This window comes from Schistocerca serialis, chromosome 8, assembly GCF_023864345.2.
Source record: "Schistocerca serialis cubense isolate TAMUIC-IGC-003099 chromosome 8, iqSchSeri2.2, whole genome shotgun sequence".
Classification (NCBI taxonomy): Eukaryota; Metazoa; Arthropoda; class Insecta; order Orthoptera; family Acrididae; genus Schistocerca; species Schistocerca serialis.
In genome coordinates this window covers 532,026,253-532,038,771 of record NC_064645.1, presented here as the reverse complement: position 1 = coordinate 532,038,771, position 12,519 = coordinate 532,026,253, and the positions used below count along the sequence as shown (strand labels likewise).

The window sequence follows — 12,519 nt, the reverse complement described above, 5'->3', positions numbered from 1 at the left end:
TCCTGGGGTCAGATACATCACATGATCACACTGACAGAACCACAGGCACATAGACACAGGCAACAGAGCATGCACAATGTCGGCACTAGTACAGTGTATATCCACCTTTCGCAGCAATGCAGGCTGCTATTCTCCCATGGAGACGATCGTAGAGATGCTGGATGTAGTCCTGTGGAACGGCTTGCCATGCCATTTCCACCTGGCGCCTCAGTTGGACCAGCGTTCGTGCTGGACGTGCAGACCGCGTGAGACGACGCTTCATCCAGTCCCAAACATGCTCAATGGGGGACAGATCCGGAGATCTTGCTGGCCAGGGTAGTTGACTTACACCTTCTAGAGCACGATGGGTGGCACGGGATACATGCGGACGTGCATTGTCCTGTTGGAACAGCAAGTTCCCTTGCCGGTCTAGGAATGGTAGAACGATGGGTTCGATGACGGTTTGGATGTACCGTGCACTATTCAGTGTCCCCTCGACGATCACCAGTGGTGTACGGCCAGTGTAGGAGATCGCTCCCCACACCATGATGCCGGGTGTTGGCCCTGTGTGCCTCGGTCGTATGCAGTCCCGATTGTGGCGCTCACCTGCACGGCGCCAAACACGCATACGACCATCATTGGCACCAAGGCAGAAGCGACTCTCATCGCTGAAGACGACACGTCTCCATTCGTCCCTCCATTCACGCCTGTCGCGACACCACTGGAGGCGGGCTGCACGATGTTGGGGCGTGAGCGGAAGACGGCCTAACGGTGTGCGGGACCGTAGCCCAGCTTCATGGAGACGGTTGCGAATGGTCCTCGCCGATACCCCAGGAGCAACAGTGTCCCTAATTTGCTGGGAAGTGGCGGTGCGGTCCCCTACGGCACTGCGTAAGATCCTACGGTCTTGGCGTGCATCCGTTCGTCGCTGCGGTCCGGTCCCAGGTCGACGGGCACGTGCACCTTCCGCCGACCACTGGCGACAACATCGATGTACTGTGGAGACCTCACGCCCCACGTGTTGAGCAATTCGGCGGTACGTCCACCCGGCCTCCCGCATGCCCATTATACGCCCTCGCTCAAAGTCCGTCAACTGCACATACGGTTCACGTCCACGCTGTCGCGGCATGCTACCAGTGTTAAAGACTGCGATGGAGCTCCGTATGCCACGGCAAACTGGCTGACACTGACGGCGGCGGTGCACAAATGCTGCGCAGCTAGCGCCATTCGACGGCCAACACCGCGGTTCCTGGTGTGTCCGCTGTGCCGTGCGTGTGATCATTGCTTGTACAGCCCTCTCGCAGTGTCCGGAGCAAGTATGGTGGGTCTGACACACCGGTGTCAATGTGTTCTTTTTTCCATTTCCAGGAGGGTAAATCTGTGATGCGCTGCCTCTTTGAACACCAAACACTTCGGTTGCCTTGGTTACGGAAGCACCCACCATACGAGAACCAACAATTTGCCCACGTTCGACTCCACGTAGCGTCAACATAATGCACTCAGAACTATACAGAAACTGTACTGACCACTTTTGACATTTGTAAGGAATTGAGAACTTTTCATCGGTGTCTTTCGCAGTCAGGTACAACGGTGCAACATCCAGACTTGGCCAGCATCTGTACTTATGTTCAATAGTGCATTTCTCGTGGTGTTCCCATATTTTTTTTTCCAACTCCTGTAACTCTGTATGTTTGAGAAATGGGCTCTTGGGAGGCAGCCGCCTCCAAGTGTCCACTGCATGCAGTTCTCATTCAAAACTGGTTGAAGTAGACATTCATCCACTAAAACCGTTTGAATCGAATTGCCACTGACAACCCTTTATATTCGCTTCTGGCATGTATCGTTTAGCATCTTTTTGCTTCCAGTTACTTGGCGGCGAGTAGTCCAGCATTTTTTGTAGATACGACGGAACTTTCGCGAGAATAGAGCAATGAATAGCAGCAATTCATTCACAGTGTTGTCATGGGAACGTCCAAGCTCTATGGCTCTTTCTGCGATTCTGTCATCCATCTGTCATACTTGCTAAAAACAATCTAAAACTAAGAACCCATAAATATTTCTTTACTTAAAACAATCGCTTTCGGGAGACTTTGCTATCGTCCTTAGGTCTTAATTTTTTTTATTATGAAACGTGTTCATTTTATGTTGGACCAGACGCCAAGCTGTCAGAACTGTATTTTTACCCCCATGACAACTTGGCGTGAGGTCGAACTTAAAATGAACACGGTTGGTTGCTTGACTAACTTTGGGCAAGACGACCAAACAACGAAGTCGTTGGTACAGTCGATTAGGGAAGGATGGGGAATGACATCGGCAGTTTCCTTTCATGGGAACCATGCCTGAAGCGGTTTAGACAAATCACGGACAACCTAAATCAGGACGGTAGGACGCCAGCTTGAACCGTCGTCCTCCCGAATGAGAGATCAGGTTGATGACCACTGCGCCACCTCGCTCCGTGAACACGTTTCAAAACACAAAGATTTTGTAAAACCTGAAGATGACAGCAAAGTCTGCAAAATCAGGTGATTTTAAATAAAGAAATAGTTATGCAGTCGTCGCTGTACGATGTTTTTAATACCTGGTACTACTTCTACATAATCCAAAGCGCACTTTGAACGACGAATTGATCGTTACACAATATTTTGTACGATGAGACTACGTATCTGGACCAACCTGACGACAATATTTTGTGCAATGAAACTACGTATCTGAACAACCTGACGCCAAATGTACACTACTGGCCATTAAAATTGCTACACCAAGAAGAAATGCAGATGATAAACGGGTATTATACTAGAAATGACATCTGATTACATTTTCACGCAATTTGGGTGCATAGATCCTGAGAAATCAGTACCCAGAACAACCACCTCTGGCCGTAATAACGGCCTTGATACGCATGGGCATTGAGTCAAACAGAGCTTGGATGGCATGTACAGGTACAGCTGCCCACGCAGCTTCAACACGATACCACAGTTCATCAGGAGTAGTGACTGGCGTATTGTGACCAGCCAGTTGCTCGGCCACCATTGACCAGACGTTTTCAGTTGGTGAGAGATCTGGAGAAAGTGCTGGTGAGGGCAGCTGTCGAACATTTTCTGTATCCAGAAAGGCCCATACAGGACCTGCAACATGCGGTCGTGCATTATCCTGCTGAAATGTAGGATTTCGCACGGACCGAATCAAGGGTAGAGCCACGGGTCGTAACACATCTGAAATGTAACGTTCACTGTTCAAAGTGCCGTCAATGCGAACAAGAGGTGACCGAGACGTGTAACCAATGGCACCCCATACCATCACGCTTGGTGATACGCCAGTATGGCTACGACGACTACGCGCTTCCAATGTGCGTTCACCGCGATGTCGCCAAACATGGATGCGATCATTATGATGGTGTAGACAGAACCTGGATTCATCCGAAAAAATGACTTTTTTCCATTCGTGTACCCAGGTTCGTCGTTGAGTACACCATTGCAGGCGCTCCTGTCTGGGATGCAGCGTCAAGGGTAACCACAGCCATGGTCTCCGAGCTGAGTCCATGCTGCTGCAAACGTCGTCGAACTGTTCGTGCAGATGGTTGTTGTCTTGCAAACGTCCCGATCTGTTGACTCAGGAATAGAGACGTGGCTGAACGATCCGTTACAGCCATGGGGATAAGATGCCTCTCATCTCGACTGCTAGTGATACGAGGCCGTTGGGATCCAGCACGGCATTCCGTATTACCCTCCTGAACCCACCAATTCCATATTCTGCTGACAGTCATTGGATCTCGACCAACGCGAGCAGCAATGTCGCGATACGATAAACCGCAATCGCGATAGGCTACAATCCGACATTTATCAACGTCGGAAACGTGAAGGTACGCATTTTTCCTCCTTACATGAGGCATCACAATAACGTTTCAACAGGCAACGCGGGTCAACTGCTGTTTTTGTATGAGAAATCGGTTGGAAACTTTCCTCATGCCAGCACATTGTAGGTGTCGCCACCGGCGCCAAACTTGTGTGAATGCTCTGAAAAGCTAATCATTTGCATATCACAGCATCTGCTTCCTGTCAGTTAAATTTCGCGTCTGTAGCAAGCCACATTCGTGGTGTAGCAATTTGACTGGTCAGTAGTGTATTTACCACACCTTCGACAAAGTAGATTGCATCCAGTTCGTTTTTGCGTCTTACATTCATGGTATGTCTGTTTTCACTTAAGAGGACACGTACAATTAAAAATTATTTCCGTAGTTAATAGTGAAAATGCTAAAATATTTGAGAATCTGTTCTTTGTTCTTCTGCAAGAAAACCCGACATATGGTGAACTTCTACTGTCCTCCATTAATTACTTAAGAGATTTGTAAGCTGACTCGCTGTTTACGTTTTTCAGGGGGTGGAAGACCGTCATCCGACGCTGGTCGCTAAGAAGTACCACATTGAAAAGGTAAGCACGTCGTGTAATTTACGTACTGTTAAATTCTGAATCATGGGAATCGAAAAATTTAACTAATGCTACAAACTGAACAAAGCGAAGTTTTAAGGAATTAAAATTCTTACGGAGTTTTTGCTTTTCTTCATCACTCCCCATGTTTAGTCCGCCTCCATAGATTAGCAGATAATGTGTCTCTAAGGAGGGGACATCCGTTCTATTCCCGATAGTGACAGTGATTTTGTTCTTGGTGAAAGGATTGGGCTAGGTGCTCTCAGCCTGAAGGCGCCACTTACTGAGCTACTTGAATCAAAAGTAGGGCTTCAAGATAAAAAAGCCGACAGTGGCTGGAAGGGCGGCGTGCTGACCACATGCCCCTTCGCCGCGACTCATTTGACAGGTCGTTACACGGCGATCAATCAGCGTTTAGTAGTCTTCAAAGCCAGGTCGGATAGTTTTACTTCACACCTTGTTTGTCTCCAAAGTCTTCTCCTCCTTTTCAAACATGTCTCAAAATTCTTCATATAACCTCCAATTTTAAAGAAAATACACAATCATTTCAGTTTATTATAGTTTTTTGGAGACAGTACACTAATGTTCACTAAACTTTCAATACCTAGAACGCTGCGTGGAAATGAAATAGACGTACCCTGAGGTACCCAGCGTAATGAGTATTCCATGGTATTTCGATATTTCAGACTGGTGTTGTCGACTTCTTGCCACGATATTTCGGCTGAAAACCGGCAGGCATCTTTAAGTGAGCTTTGGGACTGGAGATTTCACGTCACTATGTTTGCATCAAATATCAGTACAGCGGTGCAGTGCCCTTTGTTGAATATTGTTCAGTTTGAGGACCGCTTTCATATGTGTAAGAGTGGAAATGCGAACCTGTGAAGTTAAAATTCAATGACCAGGCTGACAGAATACGACTTTACCTTGTATAAATATAAACATGTCTATACAAGGTGGTACATTGATAGTGACCGGGCCAAATATCTCACGAAATAAGCATTAAACGAAAAAACTACAAAGACGAAACTTTTCTAGCCTGGAGGGGGAAACCAGATGGCGCTATGGTTGGCCCGTTAGATGGCGCTGCCATAGGTCAAACGGGTATCAGCTGCGTTTTTTAAAATAGGAACCCCCATTTTTATGATATATTCGTGTAGTACGTATAGAAATATGAATGTTTTAGTTGGACCATTTTTTTCGCTTTGTGATAGATGGCGCTGTAATAGTCACAAACAAATTGCTCACAATTTGAGACGAAGAGTTGGTAACAGATAGGTTTTTTACATTAAAGTACAGAACGTAGGTACGTTTGAACATTTTATTTCGGTTATTCCAATGTGATACATGTACGTTTGTGAACTTATCATTTCTGAGAACGCATGCTGCTACAGCATGATTACCTGTAAATACCACATTAAGGCAATAAATGCTCAAAATGATGTTCGTCAACCTTAATGCATTTGGCAATACGCGTAACGACATTCCTCTCAACAGCGAGTAGTTCGCGTTCCGTAATGTTCGCACATGCATTGACAATGCGCTGACGCATGTTGTCAGCCGTTGTCGGTGGATCACGATAGCAAATATCCTTCAACTTTTTTTCGTTTGATGCTTATTTCGTGAGATATTTGGCCCAGTCACGATCAATGGACCACCCTGTATACTATGTAAATACAAGTTGTTGATTAATGTTGTTAGCAAAAATCTGGATAAGTACTTGACCGATTTTCTTCAAATTTTTACGCAGTGGTCTATTAACCATCTAGAAGAACGTAGGATGCAAATTTTTTAATATACCGGTAGATTCATTTTTGGTAACACCGTTAAACAATGTGGTGTCTTTATATGGTAATACACTTGATATATAACTGGGAAAATTTGTTATCAAATATCGCGAAAATTTCCTGAGCGATTCACTTGAAATTTTAGAGGATACTATAATAAACACACAAAAGGAAGATATTTTTAAATATACAGGGTGTTAGGGGTGTCAATATAGATATCACGATTATTGGTACCCTAGTACGAACCCACTGCAATGTGCCTTCCCACAAATATGTCACCTAACTCACTATCTGATGTTTCCTGTACAGTCGCAACTGCACCACTAGGTATACCATACCTGTCAATATAGTCTAACCGTTTTGCATCCATGCATCCACGTTTCAACACCTGACCTGCTGTCCAGAAGAGAATAAGCATTAATGGCTTGTTCTTGACACTTGTTCCTGAAAGAACTAACCAACCTAAAAACATACTTGTATTTATAGCTACAGTTATTCGTCATAAAATGAAGTAAGTACTAATGTAATGTTATTTGGTACACAGTCTCAGTCACCAATAGAAACAACAGCTATATCTCCCATGCCCTGCATATAATATGTAAATCTCTTCAACCTAGCCCAAACCACTGAGGACAGAAACTTCAAATTTGGAGAAGGTGTGGCTCTTATAATGTAGGCGCCGCTTAAGAAAGAATTTTTCGAAACTCCAACCGTACAAGGTAATATATGGGATAAAGGGTTTTTAGAAAAAGCCGATATTAAAGCAAATCCGAAGCTGAACTTATGAAAACTGGTATTTGGTTTCACGATCAGAAATAAATAAATACATGTTTCAGCATTTTTGGAAATTAACTCTATGCAGTGAAATAGTGGGTGAAAGCGTTTCTTGAAAATATATCATTATTAAGGAACTACTGCAGTATTTTAAAGCTTCATTATGAACACAGACATTGACTTTTAGATTGTTGTTGTTGTTGTTGTGGTCTTCAGTGCTGAGACTGGTTTGATGCAGCTCTCCATGCTACTCTATCCTGTGCAAGCTTCTTCATCTCCCAGTACCTACTGCAACCTACATCCGTCTGAATCTGCTTAGTGTGTTCATCTCTTGGTCTCCCTCTCCGATTTTTACCCTCCACGCTGCCCTACAATACTAAATTGGTGATCCCTTGATGCCTCAGAACATGTCCTACCAACCGATCCCTTCTTCTAGTCAAGTTGTGCCACAAACTTCTCTTCTCCCCAAACCTCTTCAATACTTCCTCGTTAGTTATGTGATCTACCCATCTAATCTTCAGCACTCTTCTGTAGCATCACATTTCTAAAGCTTCTATTCTCTTCTTGTCTAAACTATTTATCGTCCATGTTTCACTTCCATACATGGCTACACTCCATACAAATACTTTCAGAAACGGCTTCCTGACACTTAAATCTATACTCTATGTTGACAAATTTCTCTTCTTCAGAAATGCTTTCCTTGCCATTGCCAGTCTACATTTTATATCCACTCTACTGCGACCATCATCAGTTATTTTGCTCGCCAAATAGCAAAACTCTTTTACTACTTGAAGCGTCTCATTTCCTAATCTAATTCCCACAGCATCACCCGGCTTAATTCGACTACATTCCATTATCCTCGTTTTGCTTATGTTGATGTTCATCTTATATCCTTCTTTCAAGACACTATCCATTCGATTCATTTGCTCTTCCAAGTCCTTTGTTGTCTCTGACAGAATTACAATGTCATCAGCGAACCTCAAAGTTTTTATTTCTTCTCCATGGATTTTAATACCTACTCCGAATTTTTCTTTTGTTTCCTTCACTGCTTCCTCAATATAGAGATTGAATAACATCGGGGAGAGGCTACAACCCTGTCTCACTCCCTTCCCAACCACTGCTTCCCTTTAATGTCCCTCGACTCTTATAACTGCCATTTGGTTTCTGTACAAATTGTAAATAGCTTTTCGCTCCCTGTATTTTACCCCTGCCACCTTCAGAATTTGAAAGAGTATTCCAGTCAACATTGTCAAAAGCTTTCTCTAAGTATACAAATGCTAGAAACGTATTTTTGCCTTTCCTTGATCTAGCTTCTAAGATAAGTCGTATCACGTGTTCCGATATTTCTACGGAATCCAAACTGATCTTCCCCGAGGTCGGCTTCTACCAGTTTTTCCAATCGTCTGTAAAGAATTGGCGTCAGTATTTTGCAGCCGTGACTTATTAAACTGATAGTTCTGTAATTTCACATCTGTCAACACCTGCTTTCTTTGGGATTGGAAATATTATATTCTTCTTGAAGTCTAACGGTATTTCGCCAGTCTCATACATCTTGCTCACCAGATGGTAGAGTTTTGTCGGGACTGGCTCTCCCAAGGCTGTCAGTAGTTCCAATGGAATGTTGTCTATTCCCGGGGCCTTGTTTCGACTCAGGTCTTTCAGTGCTCTGTCAAACTCTTCACGCAGTATCGTATCTCCCATTTCATCTTCATCTACATCCTCTTCCATTTCCATAATATTGTCCTCAAGTATATCGCCCTTGTATAGACCCTCTATATACTCCTTCCACCTTTCTGCTTTCCCTTCTTTGCTTAGAATTGGGTTTCCATCTGAGGTCTTGATATTCATACAGGTGGCTCTCTTTTCTCCAAATGTCTCTTTAATATTCCTGTAGGCAGTATCTATCTTACCCCTAGTGAGATAAGCCTCTACATCCTTACATTTGTCCTCTAGCCATCCCTGCTTATCCATTTTGCGCTTCCTGTCGATCTCATTTTTGAGACGTCTGTATTCCTTTTTGCCTGCTTCATTTACTGCATTTTTATATTTTCTCATTTCATCAATTAAATTCAATATTTCTTCTGTTACCCAAGGTTTTCTACTAGCCCTCGTCTTTTTACGTACTTGATCCTCTGCTGCCTTCACTACTTCATCCCTCAAAGCTACCCATTCTTCTTTTACTGTATTTCTTTCCCCCATTCTTGTCAATTGTTCCCTTATGCTCTTCCGGAAACTCTGTAAAACCTCTTGTTTAGTCAGTTTATCGAGGTCCCATCTCCTTAAATTACCACCTTTTTGTAGTTTCTTCAGTTTTAATCTACAGTTCATAACCAATAGATTGTGGTCAGTATCCACATCTGCCCCTGGAAATGTCTTACAATTTTAAATCTGGTTCCTAAATCTCTGTCTTACCATTATATAATATATATGAAACCTGTCAGTATCTCCAGGCTTCTTCCATGTCTACAACCTTCTCTTATGATTCTTGAACGAAGTGTTAGCTATGATTAAGTTGTGCTCTGTACAAAATTCTACCAGGCGGCTTCCTCTTTCATTTCTTACCCCCAATCCATATTCACCTACTATGTTTCCTTCTCTCCCTTTTCCTACTGACGAATTCCACTCACCCATGACTATTAAATTTTCGTCTCCCTTCACTATCTGAATAATTTCTTTTAGTTCTTCATACATTTCTTCAATTTCTTCGTCATCTGCAGAGCTAGTTGGCATATAAACTTGTACTACTGTAGTAGGCATGGGCTTCATGTCTATCTTGGCCACAATAATGCGTTCACTATGCTGTTTGTAGTAGCTTACCCGCATTCCTATTTTCCTATTCGTTATTAAACCTACTCCTGCATTACCCTTATTTGATTTTGTATTTATAACCCTGTATTCACCTGACCAAAAGTCGTGTTCCTCCTGCCACTGAACTTCACTAATTCCCACTATATCTGACTTTAACTTATCCATTTCCCTTTTTAAATTTTCCAACCTACCTGCCCGATTAAGGGATCTGACATTCCACGCTCCGATCCGTAGAACGCCAGTTTTCTTTCTCCTGATAACGACATCCTCTTGAGCAGTCCCCGCCCGGAGATCCAAATGGTGGACTAGTTTACCTCCGGAATATTTTACCCAAGAGGACGCCATCATCATTTAACCATACAGGAAAGCTGCATGCCCTCGGGAAAAATTACGGCTGTAGTTCCCCCTTGCTTTCAGCCGTACGCAGTACCAGCACAGCAAGGCCGTTTTGGTTACTGTTACAAGGCCAGATCAGTCAATCATCCAGACTGTTGCCCTTACAACTACTGAAAAGGCTGCTGCCCCTTTTCAGGAACCACACGTTTGCCTGGCCTCTCAACAGATACCCCTCCGTTGTGGTTGCACCTACGGTATGGCTATCTGGATCGCTGAGGAACGCAAGACTCCCCACCAACGGCAAGGTCCATGGTTAATGTGTGTGGGGGGGGGGGGGGGGACTTTTAGATTACAATAAGCAAATACTTGACAGTGCAATAGGTGATGAAAATTTTTAAGAAAGTATTTCATTACATTAAATAATTATTGAAGTTAAACTTATGAAAATTGGTTAGAGGATGAAAGCTGCTATGGAAAGATCTCCACAGGAATGCAAAGGCATAGTTAACAAAAACTTAGGACTCTAGCTACCAGAATCGCTTTTTAGTCAGAAGTGCATTCGGACAGATCATGCTTATAGGGCCTTCATTACCTATGAAAGCTTAGAAGGTGTTGCAATTTGTGAAAAAATTTGTTAACAAAAATCTCAAAGTTCTAGGTCGATTTATTTTAAATTTAAACTATACAGCAATAAACAATGGCTGTAACTACAATAGCAGAGCATGTAAACCGTTAGATAAATTGTTTCTCCCATGAATATGTTCTTTCCCATTATTGTATACACTACAATGTCTTGTTCCTTTTTTTTCTTCCTCGCAGTCGGCTTTACAGAAAACGAGGAAGTTGAGGTTATAAATTATCAATTTATGATTAGAGTACTACCATGGAATCTGAATTGTGTGAAACTTCAGATCCGTACCCTTTCGCAGATAAAAACTATTCGAAATATTTTCACTGAAGTTACTATGCCCACCGATCCAGGGGTTCCAGATCTCTCTCTCTCTCTCTCTCTCTCTCTCTCTCTCTCTCTCTCTCTCACGCGACATACAAACGAACCCAACGGACTTACCCATTTATGTTAAGCAACTTCAGTTACCAGTCAAGGTTTCCTTTGTCATTGCAATTAAAAAAAGGTTCAAGGTCAAAGAGAGGGGAGAAGAGGAGATGGAGAGAGAGGAAGGGGCGGAGGAAATGAACGTATGTGGTGGTAGGAAATGGATGGAGAGGAGGTGCGGAGAAAGAGATGTGAGGTGGAAACAGACAGAGGGCAGCAGGTCGTGCACAGAGAGGGGGAAAGGGGGGGGGGAGAGGAAAAAGAAGATGGATTAAGTATGAGGGAGGACGGGAGAAGTTGAGGATGTATATGCAGTTCTCATATATATTTAGTAATTTCAAAGCATTGCCGGTCTCCCTAGTATATGTATACATACATTAGGCTTTCATATTTTTTGTTTGGGATTTATTTTCCCAGATCGAAATCTGAAATGAGCACCATCTTCCGGTTTTGAATAAAGTTTCTGGGAAGTTTTCTTTGGTTGTAGGGCAAAGGCCGCCACTGTAAATACCCTGCCAAATATTCCGATTTGAGGCTCACTATGCCTCTCTACCGGGGCTCGCCTAGCACTCGGCTGAGAAGTCCCCGTTTCTTCAGTGGCTCACTAGTCGAAAAGCACGGTTTACTTTCAGAGGCAAGGACTGAAAATAATGATCAGAGAGAAAAACTGACTTGCTAGACGTTAATGTTCGTGAAGAGACTTCCCACGTCTTATCCAGATTGAAGCCACCATAACGACAAACAAAAACCTTTTCTAAGCATACGAGTATTCTACTCGTAATTTTCATAGAGTTGTTAATAATGTGATCCCAGAAAGATCTCATCAGCGTCAACATTTTCGTGGCAGAATAATCCAGAGGAGTTCCTTACTATTTATGCATTGTTAGTAATTTACAAGAAGCAAACAAAATCTTGTTTATTGTGGATTATAGTAAAACCAATGAACAGTAACTTATTAACAACAACTCATAAATTTGTGAAACTGCCAAATTATGCAGTTTGTATATTATTTAATACAATGATACGTTTAGTTTGTTATATACTAAACTTTTCGTCAGTATAGTTCATTTCTTAAATCTTCATATTTGTCTATACCTACTTACCAAATTGTAAAAAATGTAGAAAAAATTGCGAAAAGGTAGTTCCGAAGGGAGCAGAGTAGGGTGCAGCTTTGGCAGTCCTGCCAAGGACGTAGAATGCCCTCCGTGTGATTTAGTGTGCATTAGTCGACAACTAAAAACTACAGTTTCGACAGACAACGGTCTACTGTAGAGTTCCACCATGTGTTGATAGACGTGTCTTCTCTTAGCTGAGACATAACACGATCAACAAACAAACAAACAAAAATGCTGAAATCTT

General features: G+C 43.0%; 1 protein-coding gene across 1 annotated transcript in view; it reads left to right on the top strand.

The window, feature by feature from the left end:
* LOC126416364 (uncharacterized) overlaps window positions 1-12,519 on the top strand; it is a 90,065-nt gene that overhangs the window by 72,652 nt on the left and 4,894 nt on the right. Inside the window, exon 6 of the mRNA XM_050084043.1 lies at window positions 4,354-4,407. Coding sequence (XP_049940000.1) covers window positions 4,354-4,407 — 54 coding nt within the window. The remainder of the gene's footprint in view (window positions 1-4,353; window positions 4,408-12,519) is intronic.